Genomic DNA, 12,619 nt, shown 5'->3' on the forward strand with positions numbered 1-12,619 from the left:
TGGCAACATTCCAACATTTGAAATTGTCCCGTTTCGTCTACGGTCTTCACGATTCAACAAAGAGAGATCGAGTTCGACGAGTTTTGTTTAGAAAAGCACGTGTATATTTGTTAATAATTACCTAAGGTTGAATGAAAAGTACCCTGTCAAGTTTAACAAAATTACCATGAGGTCCTGGTTTCACGAACAGGTAAAGCTTTTACTTTTTTTTTATTGGTGTCAAATTATTGTCATAAATATTTCGTCTCTGTTTAGTGTGAAATTAACAGCCTTTCTTAACTTTACACATGTGGTTATTAGTTATTAGCTAGAGCAATAGCATCAGCAGTATGGACCACAGTCTTACAAGTGCCTCTAGTTCTTGGACTGAAGTTATTGTTTAGTGGATACCAAGGACTGTGGAACTCTTTTTCGTTGTTCCTGCACTATGGCTCCATTTTCAGTCTCCTTATGATTCCACTTTGTATCTGTGGATTTACTTTCACTCATCTTAAATGCTACAGAGGTATATTCACACACATTTAATATCATTCATCGTTTCTTGATTATTGATTCTCTTGGTTACGTATAACAGCTGAACCTTTGGTCTTTTCCACACGATGGGCTGTTCTGAAGCAGTTATCAAGCCCGTCTTTTCTTCTTCTCCTTGCTTGGTACTTCAACATTACTGGAGTTCTCATGAATTCATATTTTGCAATGGCTCTTCCTTTTCTGGGATCATTGAGTACCCAATGTTCTGAAAGGTAAAAACAAAAAAAAAGTGAACTTAAAATTATAAATTTTGACCGACAACTTTAATTCTCAGACAAGAGTGGTGCCTCAATGAGCCCCATTTGTTTGGTGTATTCTTTGGCTGCTGGCTTGGCTTATGTGAAGCTGGGGACTACTTCTTTTCTGATAGAAGAATTGTAAAGGTACCCCACGTCCAACTAAACATCAAAGTAGCTGTCAGGTCCAGCATCTCTTCTCTCATCAAGAACTCTTTGAGTGTTTCCTTCAAGAGATACGTTGTGTATATATTTCTTTACTTGCTCTTTGGGGGCTTCGTTCGCTCCTATATTCTCGCCGTGACGAGGCTTGCAATGGATGAACCTCTGGATACATTTGTCACATTGATAAACATCTCTTTGGCACTTCGATGCATCCTCATCGGATCGGCTTGTGTTTTTACCATCAGACTTTCTGATTTGTTTTTCCAATTGTATCAGATAAAGGTACGACATATCTATTGTTTGAATTTCATTGTGACATCGTTCAACTTTTACATCTGATTTTCAGCCGATTTCTTTTCCTCTTCTACGCTTGGTTGATGAGACGACACCTTTGCTTCAAGAGTCTCTGTCTTCGAATTCCGCTCTACTTCGATTATGGGCTTGCAGAGACTGGAGCATCTTGGCCGAGCATAGTTCAGAACAGAGATCTGTAATTTTCTCCGTCAGCCAGCCAGGAAATCATCCCCACAACTGGAATAACATATTTTCAGCGATTCAACCTCAGTGTCTCCATTTCATTTCACTGCTCAAAGGTGAAAACAAAACTGCCAAGACAGAGAAAAAAGAAATGCCTGCTCCACAATCTCCAGCACCTTATGATACGTTTAGTAGCCCCGTACGAATGCGCAGCATGGCTCTGACCTCTCCATCTAAGGTGTCGGATTCACCTTCTCTGCCCAAATCTACTTTGCAATGCAAAATCCAGTCTAAATTGCAGGAGGTTTGTTCAATTAAAAACATGCTATTAAAACTCCATTAATGCCCGTCTGAATTTTCAGGCGCTAGAAAATCTCAAAAAGAAGCCCGTCATTAACTTCTTGTGGGGAGAGCTCCCGGATGCTAAAAGAAGGCAAACGTTTGCTAAAGCTGAGCCGATCATTCTACTTGTTGAAGGTATGTTTCCTGATGCAAATTTCATGGGCGAGTTTCTCTTACTACCATTTTTATTCAGGACTTTCACATTTCGTGGCGGCTTCTTTCGTTGAAGATAAATTTGGAGTAGTTCAAAAAGATCTACCTGAAATTCTTTCTATGCTTCTGGACCTGCAGGCGGTATGATTTTTTATTTTTACATATTTGTTTATTTTTTAAATTCTAAATTTCTAAATACATTTCTTGTTTCGAATTTTTCTTTTTTTAGGCTGTTGAACAACGCGGACCACCTAGTGGCGCGATAACCAAGCGAACGGAAGCTTTTACCAGTTCTCCAACAGATGTCCAACTGAAATATCGTCTCAAACGGGCAATCAAATCCTCCATCTATCGCATTGTTGTTCGATTTCAGCTTCACATTTTGTAAGTATATTGAGGCTCATTATTTGTGGATCATGCCGCGTAACTTACTTACATGACGTATGACAATTCAGGAATGTTCCGCTGCCGCCTACCCAGAAAAGGATGTTGGAACAATACTTGGAATTTATCGTCGGCTAAAAGTATTGTTTGTTTGTTTTTCTTTTCCTTCCTGATTAAAATAATTTTTTTTAAAACTAATGTGTACCCTTCATCAAAATGTGTGTTTCGTGTCTCCAAAAGGTGAATGTACTGGATCAATTACGAAACACATAAACTGAAACGGTGATCCATGAGCATCCAAAGTAATTTGTCTGTTTGATATAATTTTACCGCTTTTGGGAATGCCGACAGTTGGTTTGGATTATTGCAGGTTTACAGTGGAGAAGATTCTAGACTGGATAGTAGTTTGTAATAAGTGAAGAAGACCTGTGCGCGTGATTAGACTTACTCCTACGCTTACTCATAGAAAGCAATCAGCATACCAGAGTACATAGAATTTCGGGAACAAGAATAGCGATTGTGGAGAGGGGAACCCGGCATAATCAACTGGCCTCGGCGTAAGTACGGCTTCAGGTGTATTTCTTCTTCTTCCGCTTCATTAATGTAATATGAGGGGTCCCCCCGCTAAGCTACAGATGCTCGCCCTCGTATCGTGACCGTGGTCGTAGTCTTGGCAACGGCCACTCTTACCTTAATAACATGGATTTGGCGCTCAGTTCCTAGTTGTTGAGCATTGGCGCAGTCCTTTTGGTCCCCCCTTGGCGAATTGATGAGGGAAAAAGAAGAACACAAATTCAACCCACATGTGTTCATTAATGTGGCTGAAGCCCGGTGCCGATTCGGGCACTCCCTTCTATGGAGAGGAAATTGACGTCAGAGTTCGCAGCCAACTAAATAATTTGATGTGGTCGACCCTCTCTGCTTTGCACGAAAATCCCACGCGTTATCGAGGAGGAAGAGGAGGAAAACGTAGAAAGAAAAAAAGAACAACAAACAAATCGCGTCATTGATGTGCGGATAGAAATGCGTCGGAATTTTTTCAAACATCCTTTTTGCAGGGGGAGGGAGAGAAGAAAACACACTGATTGGCTCCATTGTACATACCTAGGGCCGATAAGCGAGAGAAAGGCAGGCCGTTTTCATAATGTCCTAGAAGCGGCATTTCAATGGCGGCTATTTCCCAAAACTTCTTTTATTTATTTATTTTTTCTTAATTCCATTCGTTAACAAAGACGATTGGAGATTTTTTGGGGTAGGCTCCGTGGACAAAGGCGAAGAAGAAGAAGAAGAAAAGAGAAAAAGAAACATGAATGATGCGAGCCAGCGTCACAAAATATAACTGCTCAACTGACCAGTCGCAGTGCCACACTCCATCAGCGTCAAAGCGAGTTGTGAGATAAGGATCGGGGTCCGTCCTTTCTCAACAGCCGTGACCGTGTTGGCGATTGTGTTACCTGCGACCTGTAGCACACACACACACACACGCCTGAAATGTTTTTGGTTGCTATTGTTTTTCTTTGGGAGAGAGAGAGAGAGAAGAGCTCTCCTTATTCTTTAGCAGCTCGTGAAGAAGCTCACGGGAGAGTTGACTGTCTCTTTGTTTCATCCGGATGGCCGACGGGGGGTGGCCATGGAAGATGTCGGACCTACCTATAGGTCTCTCGTGTGGATTGATTGTTGTTGGACACTGGGCTAGGGCGCTTGAATGAGTGGAATAATAACAGTAGTCTCGGACGCCTGCCGACCTTTTGCCCAATGGGACAGGGGGAAAACAGATAGACGGTCAGGTATTCTGTTTCACATCGTGACAAGAGTCAAAGACATTTGTTATCCGCCATCGGTCCGGATCTCAGGACATGCAGAGAAGAACTCTGAAGGAAAAAAGAAACGAAACGAGACGGGCCTCTGTCGAATTGATATCGCATGGCTGCCAGCAGAGCCTCATCAGGAACTCTTGCGTCAGTGATTGAAAAGACCGTCAATGGTCGTCGGGCAGCGAAGGTCGCGGTCATGTTTACATTCGACTCTTGTTGTTATCCTTTTCTTACGCTTTTTATTTATTTAAACATATTTTCCTACCATTTTGATTCTTCCCTTCATTTCTTTATTCATTAGATGCCGTTCCAGTCGATATTTTATGCTTGAAAGAGCGACGCTGTTGATCACGTCGAATTGATAACGAAAACAGCAACTACAAAAGAGAATTATTATTTTTTTTTTTTTTGGTATTTATTCAAAGAAGAAGATTGTTGGGCTCGACAAGAGAGAAACATGGCGCAACACGGCACCGAGTTGTTCGTTTCTTGTATCCATTGTGGGCGCAAGTTGCATGGGGCCTCGTTTTTTTTAAAATATTATTCTCTCCTTCTCTCTCTCTACTTGTGTCCGTCTCTTTTCTTGGCCGGGCTGGCCTATTCGATTCCGCCCATAAATATTTTATCTAGCCAAGAGAGGGAAAGGACTCGAGGCGGCAGAGCGCAGCAGTGTGTAGTACCCCATAAAGAAGATATACAAAATAGGCCCCACAAATGACGATGGAAGTTTTCAAGTGTCTTATAGGCAAGAAAATGGAAGGGGGAGAAGAATATGTTGGCACGCTTAATCCGAAACGGTTCGTTAGTCCCCAATAAGTTATTCGTTGTTGAAAGACGGCATTAGTGCGCGGGCTAGCGAGCAAATGGCCCCCAGCGCACACAATAGGATCGAGAAAAGTAGATGCTGGGAGATGAAGAGAGGGCGCTATTCTTGTATATGCAAATAATTGAGCAGCAGAGAGGCTAAAGAGTCTATGCGTGTAGTACACTAGACGGGGAAACGGTGTGCAGAGCTCCAGCAATGAGTACAGCCTTTTCCCTCTTCTATTCCGCCGGCTTGACGGCGTATTCTTTTCTTCTTCCGAGTTTGTTTCCCAACTCTCAAAAAGGGCCAGCAACAGCCTAGTATTTTTTCTTCTTTTGTGTTTCTGTTGGGCGCTTTAGTCTTTCGTGGGTGTACATGTTACCTGGCCTCTCTCCTGCTCTATGGAGAGCCCATGCTAGGCCACTAACACAACAAGAATGGATCTCTAAATCTCTCTGCGGGGCTTTAAATATACAACAAAAGTGAGTCTTGTCCACGGTTTTTTTTTCCGCTTATGAGGAAACCGAACTTTGTATTTTTCGGGTTGAGATGTGGGCGCGCCGATGTTCCTACCGCTCCTGCTGCTCGGTCGTGGTAGATGGTTCCTAGCTTGTGTTGTTGTTGCGGCCGTCTATGCGGACGTTCCGGCAGTCGGGGCCAGTCAGGGGGGGGAATATATAAAAGGGAAGACGTGAATGGACAGTTTTTTCTTTCTTTCTCCTTCGAAGAAGAAACACTCATGGGAAAGAAATAAGTAAAGAAAGGGGTGGGATACGATTTTTATTTTTTCGAAGGGAATAATGTTCTTATTGTCCGACACATTTTCTTTTGTGAGCAAATTTCTACTCTAAAGAAAAAATGGAACGACAATGAAAACTGTTAAAGAGATTCCCGGTTATTGAAAACACAATTTAGCACCAGTTGAATGTGTACCTTGTGCTCGCCTTATTATTTGTCTCTTTTTCTTTTTGAAATATGATGGATTCGAAATGCGGATAAGAGAGAGTAAATCAGCCGAGCAGCACAGGAGGAGATGTGTCCCTATATACCACATGCACATGTTGTTGGTGCTGTGAGTTCCTTTCTGGTGACCGTTCGTGTGACATGGGCAAAAGCCACGATTACTCTTTTCTATCCCTCCCTGGTTTTCCTCCCTTTCAAAGATATGGGCTCCACCGTGGAAATCGACATCCACCTGACAGTCCAGCTATAGCCAAGGTGAGGGCGACCCCCTTTATCGGCTATCAATATCAATCTACTCGGATGTTGTCTAGCTGCCGTGTGAGCGTTGAACGTGTGTCGTCTCGCCCTTATTTTTCCATTGGGGTGGAAAGAGAGGGGGCTTTTTTCTTTCTCTCGTTCGTGACGAAACGGGTGAACTTGAATTGTTTACCTTTAGGGAATTTAAAAAAAAAGGAGAGCGGCTTCATTCTGTGTATAGTAGGAGGAGGGCTCTATTCTTTTCCAGTCTCTCACCTGAAAGCTATAAGCGCATTCCCCATTCGACCGTAACTCGTTATTGTTCTTCACTGTCGGACGACTCTCCGTAGGAGGCCTATAGGTAGAGCCCGGCCCTTATATCGGGGCTTACATCTCCAGCAAACAGCAGCACGGATGAGATGAGGAATATTCTTCCACGTTTCAACAGACGACCCAAAAAAGAAAGAGAAGTTAGTTCTTGTATTTAAAAATGTGTTTGGCCGTCCTGCAACCGGCAGAAAAAAAAGAGGGGGAAAAGTTAAAAATGAGTTTTGTCTCTTGAAAGACAAGAAGAGACATTTTGATATTTGAGACTATGAAATATGTTTCGTCTTTTCAAAACAACAGAAGAAAAGAAGAAAAGGGTTTCGTCCCAAAACTCCCACATTTTTGTTCCTTTTTCTCTTCTGGCTCCTAAAAATAGATACATCCTTTTCGTCCAACTCGTGTGGACTTTGGTGTGTACGATAGTTTGATGATGGGTGCCCCTCTCCAAAACGTCACATCATCTAATGCTGACGCCCGTCCAGCTTTTTTTTGCCTTGAAAATCTTCCTGTTGGCCAAGGCCCGTCACAGCGATTCAACAAGCTGAAGAGAGAGAGAGATTATAAACGTTCCACTATATGATGTGTGCACAACACACACTCTTTTTTTTTCTTTCTCCCCTGTGTTGGTGGTGCGTGTTTCGTGTTACACGACCGCGATAGATCGAGTGGGTTGGAACTAGCGTGTGACTAACATGTGTTCTGATGTGTTATTTTTTTTTTTCCTGGGATATTTGTATACAATTTTTTTGTTGTTGTTGTTGAAGGGGTGGTGGTGGTGTCTAACCGAAATCGTTCTCTTCTATTTTCCCGCACCGCATATTATTATTTTTTTTTTTTTTATTTTTCCGGGCCCCATTCATTTTGGCTAGTTGCCCTCCATCTATCACTTTGGTAACAACAACAACCACAAGGAACTTTTGTATATACTAAACTGGGACTTGTTGCTGTTTTGGAGTCGGCGTGATGTGTGAACGATGACTTTGCTGGTCGTCCGGCAGCGATCAAATTTCAAATCTACTGCTATGCGCGACTCTGTTCATCTTGAAAACGAAATCTTCGATGATGAATGATCCTGTTCAATATGTTAAACTGGAACCCGTCTCTCTCTCTCTTTGATATGTGCAAGATGACCCTGGAAATCTGGCGTATATCCCTTTCAAGTTACACAGAACCCAGGAGCCCCAGCCACCCCCGTCTGCCATGGTCATGGCAATGTGTGTGGTTTCTGTATATGTACTTGATCTAAACTCATTTCCGGGGGGAATTGTTTTTAAATCGAAAGTAGAACATTTAATTCTCTTCCTTTCTTTAATGGAAAAATTTCTTTCTTCAATGTTAATAATAATACAGACTGATGATATTCAATTTGACCTGTATAAAAATAGGGTCTTTTTAAAGGGGGGCGTAGGTTTTTTTCTTTGCCTTTCGGTAATGATCCCAATCGACGTCATCCTTCGTGTTACATAAGGGCGGGTTCTTTTTTAATTATCAATTTTCAACCTCTCCCCCCCTTGTATTCTTGTGGGGAGTTTCTTTCCCCCCCTCTATCTCAACCCCAACGACCGGTTTCTTTTGTTATATACCTGTGGCATCTGATCCCCAAATCGCATAATATGAACGCAGACACATTTTCTCCGAGTGATTATTTATTTTGTCGGCGAACAAGGACGCGGACGATGGGGGCTTATTCCGTGTGTGTGTGTTATTTTTTCTTTTTCTTCCAAGACGTTATTAATCTGCTTAATGGATACGACATCGCGTGTCGGAGCCCCCGCTGCTGTTGCCACAGCTGCTCTTATTTTTTTCCTTCTTCTTAACTTGTTTGTTTCGGAAATCATCTAATTCGACGAAATAACGCTTTTTAGAACGTCAGATTGGTTGACCCACCCCGATTTTCTAACGTCTTTGATCACGAACCCATTTCGTCCGTTAGACATTTTTACAGCGCGTTGGTTTTGTTTCTTTTCCAAAGCGGTGCCGATCATCCATCCACCGCCCCCTTGGCCCACCATTGGCACGAACACAAACTATTGAATTCAATTCCCCCCGCCGCATGACCGATTGTTTGTAAGTTTAGTAGTGAGTAAATAGGATCTAGTCTGAGAAGTATTCGTCGAACAAAAGAGGGGGGAGAAACAAAATATTGAAGAAAAATGTCGCCATGGTTCCCACCGCGAGAGTTGAAGCATTCCATATCCATAAAGCAAATAAAAGAAGAAAAAAGGGAAAAAAACAAGCCAAGAGGAAACAAAATAAAAGGGGGACCCGACGAAAATGTAGACCGAGAAAACCATCTGAAAAGATTCGAAGATTTCTCTCGTCTCCACATCCTTGAAGGGGAGAAAGAGAGAGAGAGATATGCCGGAGACGGAATCGTCTATCGTGCCCGGTTTGTCACGGTTCGTTTCACGCGGAAAGCGCAACACTTGAGCTAGGCTGGCTAGAGCTCTCCCTTTTCACAAGTTGCCGTCACACAAGTGCGGATCGTTGAGTGACACACGGCTGACTCGGTTGTATATACGCAACCGGCCAACAGGCGGTGATGGCCGTGTGCAATGTGCACATGCTACAATCAAGCGAGCGAGATTGCAACTCTCTCTCTCCATGGCTTTTAACAAGGCGGAGGCAATGCAGCATCAAATGTGAGCCAATTATCTGATATGATAAGGCACTTGGATTTAGTCTATACTCTGTGCAACATCTCAGCCGGCTTCTGCTGCATTCGATTCGAATTCAGTGCGCATTATTCAGTTCAAAGACCTTCACTCGGGAACAAATCGCATTTCCAACTGGTGCCACTTTATGTATATAGGTGTAATATACGCTCTAGTTCTGCCTATATATACTATCAGGCGCTATCAGGCATTTATAGGCTCGGGACTTTTGTTACGTAGATATGGAACGGACTGGGGATGGGCGTTGTTTTGTTTCATCATTCCTCAAATTCTTTCTTAAGCGACTCTACTGGGTGAGACAGATGCATCAAAGAAGCGTCATTCATTCCGGCCAGAAGAGCAGCAAACATGGACACACGCAGTTGTGTGTGTGTAGCGGAGGCCAAAGTATTCCTTGACTTGTCTTTTATCGGTATCTTAAAAGCACTCGACATCCGGCGAATTCCTTGTCCTATAAAAGTCGAGGAGCAGTCAAGCAGCCGGTCTCGATGGGGTTGGTTTTCCTTTTCTCTTCTTTTCTTGATTTTCTTGACGGCCACCAAAAACCCAAAATGTGAAGTTTGATATGAAAAAGAAGAAGAAGAAGACAGAATAAATCGGCTTTCATTTGACTCAGCCATATCCTGCTTCTGGTGGGGGACAGCACACACGATCTTTTCTAGTTGGCCTTTGCCACAGGCAGGCTCCCAATGTTCTCCGTCGCTCTCGAGCAGTCCTATTTTTATTTTTCAGCTGTCATCAGCCCGTCATACATATATCTAACTAGCTCTATAAATGCGCCGCATAAACACAACCCACACACACACACATGTGCCGCCCATATGCGCAGTATAGCTGATGCATCCGCGATGGCCCTAGTCGACATTTCAACAACCAGCAGCAGATTGATTGACACGATTTCAATAGCAACCCCCCTCTCTCTCTCTTTTCTGCAGCTTCTATATACACACCATCATCCGCCGAGCCTCTTTTTCTTATTTCGATAAAAGGCAGCAGCAGCTCAGCTATAGATCACGAGTTTTCTCGGCGCTAGAATAACTTGAAAAGATTCGATGAGGTCGAAATAATAATCTAAAAACATGATGGAGTTTTTCCCTTCTTCTTTTATTCTACTTTCATCGATCGATGCTTTTTATTCGCCATGTATAGAGATTCGAGAGTGCAGCACTCTCGGAGCACCGTGACGCCTTCAACATTCTCGGCATTTTCTTTACTTCTTCCGTATTCATACACGTTTTTCTTTCCCTCCACACACACACACACACCCGTTTGTATATACTATGCTCTTTACATTCGATTTGGGGGGAAAAGATAGATAGGGAGGGAAGTGACAGGTCAATACAATTCCTTCCCAGGGAACGATTCGTTGCGTGATACGGTGGCTGCCGCGGCTGGATGGCCGAGAAGTAGAATCCCCCCCTCCAGTTTTTTGTTCAGCCAATTTAATCGGAGTGGGATACAAAAAAAAAGCGTTGCCGAAAGTGCGGAGAAACATATCGAGCGCTTGTGACGTCATATTCGTTAGTTGTGTGTACTATACACGTCGTGAATTTATAAGCGAAACTCGTTTTCATCACCAGCCCAGGAAACAAACACGGTGCCTCCGGATGGATGAAACCGACGCTGCCAACCAGCCAGATGCTAAAGGTAATTTCCTCTACACGTTGGTGTGTTATTGTCTGGTTGGTTGGGTGTAACTTCTCCGATCTTTAGGTGCAGCGCATCCGCCAGGCAATGGAAACAACACCAACACACATGAAGGAAAAAATCTGGAGAAAATTCAAATGAAAGAAGAAAATCCGAATGCGTTTGCGTGTGAGAGACATTAAATTAAGAGATGGAGGGGAAAATGTTCGTTAAAAATCTTCTTCGTCTTTGGCTTTCATTTTCCTGTGCTGGTCGTCTAGAGCTCTCATCTCTTTTTTTCTTTTCAACGAGATAAAACTCCACTCGACATGCTACAGCCATCGTGCATCAGTGTATTATATTCTTCCTTTCCCCCGGTTGCCATCGTCTTGTTAGGATGGGTGCTGTTTTTTTTTGGTTGTTGTTGCCCTCAGTTCCTGTGCTGTTGGTACATCATTAATCTCCAAACGACTTTAGGAGAGAAACAGCTTTAAGGGAAAGAGATAGAGAGAGAGACTCGAGTTAGATACAGTTGGGGAGCGAGTGATTGCGTTCTTCTTCTCTTTGGTGGTGGTGTAACTCACTGAGCTGCAAAGATTGCTGGAGATCATTTGTCATGGGGGCCACCAGACACCTAATCAGCCAGAGATGTTGCAGTGGCACGCCAGTCACATTTCCCTGCGTATTTATATGTATACATTGCCAGTATTGAACGACATCAAGACCAGTCGGAAGTATGTATCTATTTCTGCTGGATATAAGAGCAACTAGTGGAATTATTATATTATACGGTGCATTATACTTTATGTAGTACTGGTCTTTGTTTTTCTACCCCGTACGCAATTTCGTTGTCTTTTCTCTATTTGAACAGACTGCAATTCATCCTATTACAAGATCCTCGTGAACTCCAATTGACCGTTAAAGCTTTAATTCGGCTTAAAACCAGATGTTTTTGTGATATGTTTAGAGTCCTCCTATCTGGTATAGTGTAATCGTAGTATTTTTCCTTTTATATCCCCAATCATCTAACAAAAAATACATAATACTTTTTTGTGTTTGTTTACTCTTAGCCCCTTTTTAATAATGCTTGTTAAATGAGGATAAAAATGGCCGATCGGTTCTATATACATCCCGCCGAAAAGAAGTAGAAAAAGGCCGCGTATTAGCTTCCGACAGCCACCAGAGGGTCCCCGTGTAGCGCGCGCTTTGCCATCCTTTGAAAGGAAGCCCGCCGTTCAGACGAGAGTCGACTGTCGAGCCGAAAGGTTGTGTGTTAACCATCGTCCTGTCGATTTTTATCTTTCTCTCTCCAGTGCGTTTCCCTCCTCGTAATCAATCCGCAATTTTCTTTGCTATCACTCGCAAGATATTATTTTGCATCCAAGTTTGGCATTACATTTTCAATTGTGTGCTGCCCACACGAAAAGAGCCGGTTATTTTACTCCATTTTTTCGGGTTTTGTCCCAGTGATTTTGTGATTTGAGTGTGTCATTTGTGTTGATCATTTGAAATTGGTGTGTTTGTTTCATGGTCTCTGTCCGCTCTGAATTAATTGGATAACATATCGCAAAGTGTGTCTCAATTGCATCGACGCCACGTGCTAAACTTGAGGAATATTCCATTTCGTTTTTGGGTGAAAATTGGAACTTTTTTGGAGCTCTCTGCTGTTCCCAGCAGACCGCCGCCATCATCTTCATCACATCGTTAACTGGTACGTAAAAGATAATTGGCGCTAAAGTGTGTCTGTCCACAGTTTCCATCTTTTTTTACGCGCGGCCATTTGTTTCATTTCCGTTGGTGACACAAGGGTAGGGGTAAGAAAGAAAAAAGACTGAAAATTCATCTGAAAAATTTGAATAATATGTAGCTCAGTAGCAAGAGGGG

The 12,619-nt window shown here is 42.9% G+C and overlaps 2 protein-coding genes across 2 annotated transcripts in view; both read left to right on the forward strand.

Moving 5' to 3' along the window:
- Positions 1–41: 41 nt before the first annotated feature.
- LOC124312102 (nucleoporin NDC1-like) lies at positions 42–2,581 on the forward strand. The gene is made up of 9 exons (XM_046776574.1): positions 42–190; positions 301–505; positions 575–743; positions 806–1,214; positions 1,279–1,713; positions 1,772–1,886; positions 1,945–2,045; positions 2,134–2,288; positions 2,360–2,581. Exons 1-9 carry the CDS (start codon positions 167–169, stop codon positions 2,424–2,426), a joined length of 1,680 nt encoding a protein of 559 aa, XP_046632530.1. The 5' UTR covers positions 42–166; the 3' UTR covers positions 2,427–2,581.
- Positions 2,582–11,959: 9,378 nt separating this feature from the next.
- LOC124312141 (ephrin-A5-like) overlaps positions 11,960–12,619 on the forward strand; it is a 130,019-nt gene continuing 129,359 nt past the window's right edge. The window contains exon 1 of the mRNA XM_046776632.1: positions 11,960–12,446. The gene's annotated coding sequence lies outside the window, so the exon portion shown is untranslated. The remainder of the gene's footprint in view (positions 12,447–12,619) is intronic.

The sequence above is a fragment of the Daphnia pulicaria genome, chromosome 8 (genome assembly GCF_021234035.1).
Source record: "Daphnia pulicaria isolate SC F1-1A chromosome 8, SC_F0-13Bv2, whole genome shotgun sequence".
NCBI classification, from domain to species: Eukaryota; Metazoa; Arthropoda; class Branchiopoda; order Diplostraca; family Daphniidae; genus Daphnia; species Daphnia pulicaria.

Excerpts from the sequence above, each read along its gene's own strand:
- LOC124312102 (XM_046776574.1), top strand. The coding sequence starts at position 167 with ATGAGGTCCTGGTTTCACGAACAG. Across the intron at positions 1,215-1,278 it reads TCCAATTGTATCAGATAAAG|CCGATTTCTTTTCCTCTTCT; the intron begins GTACGACATATC and ends TCTGATTTTCAG. Across the intron at positions 2,289-2,359 it reads CGATTTCAGCTTCACATTTT|GAATGTTCCGCTGCCGCCTA; the intron begins GTAAGTATATTG and ends ATGACAATTCAG.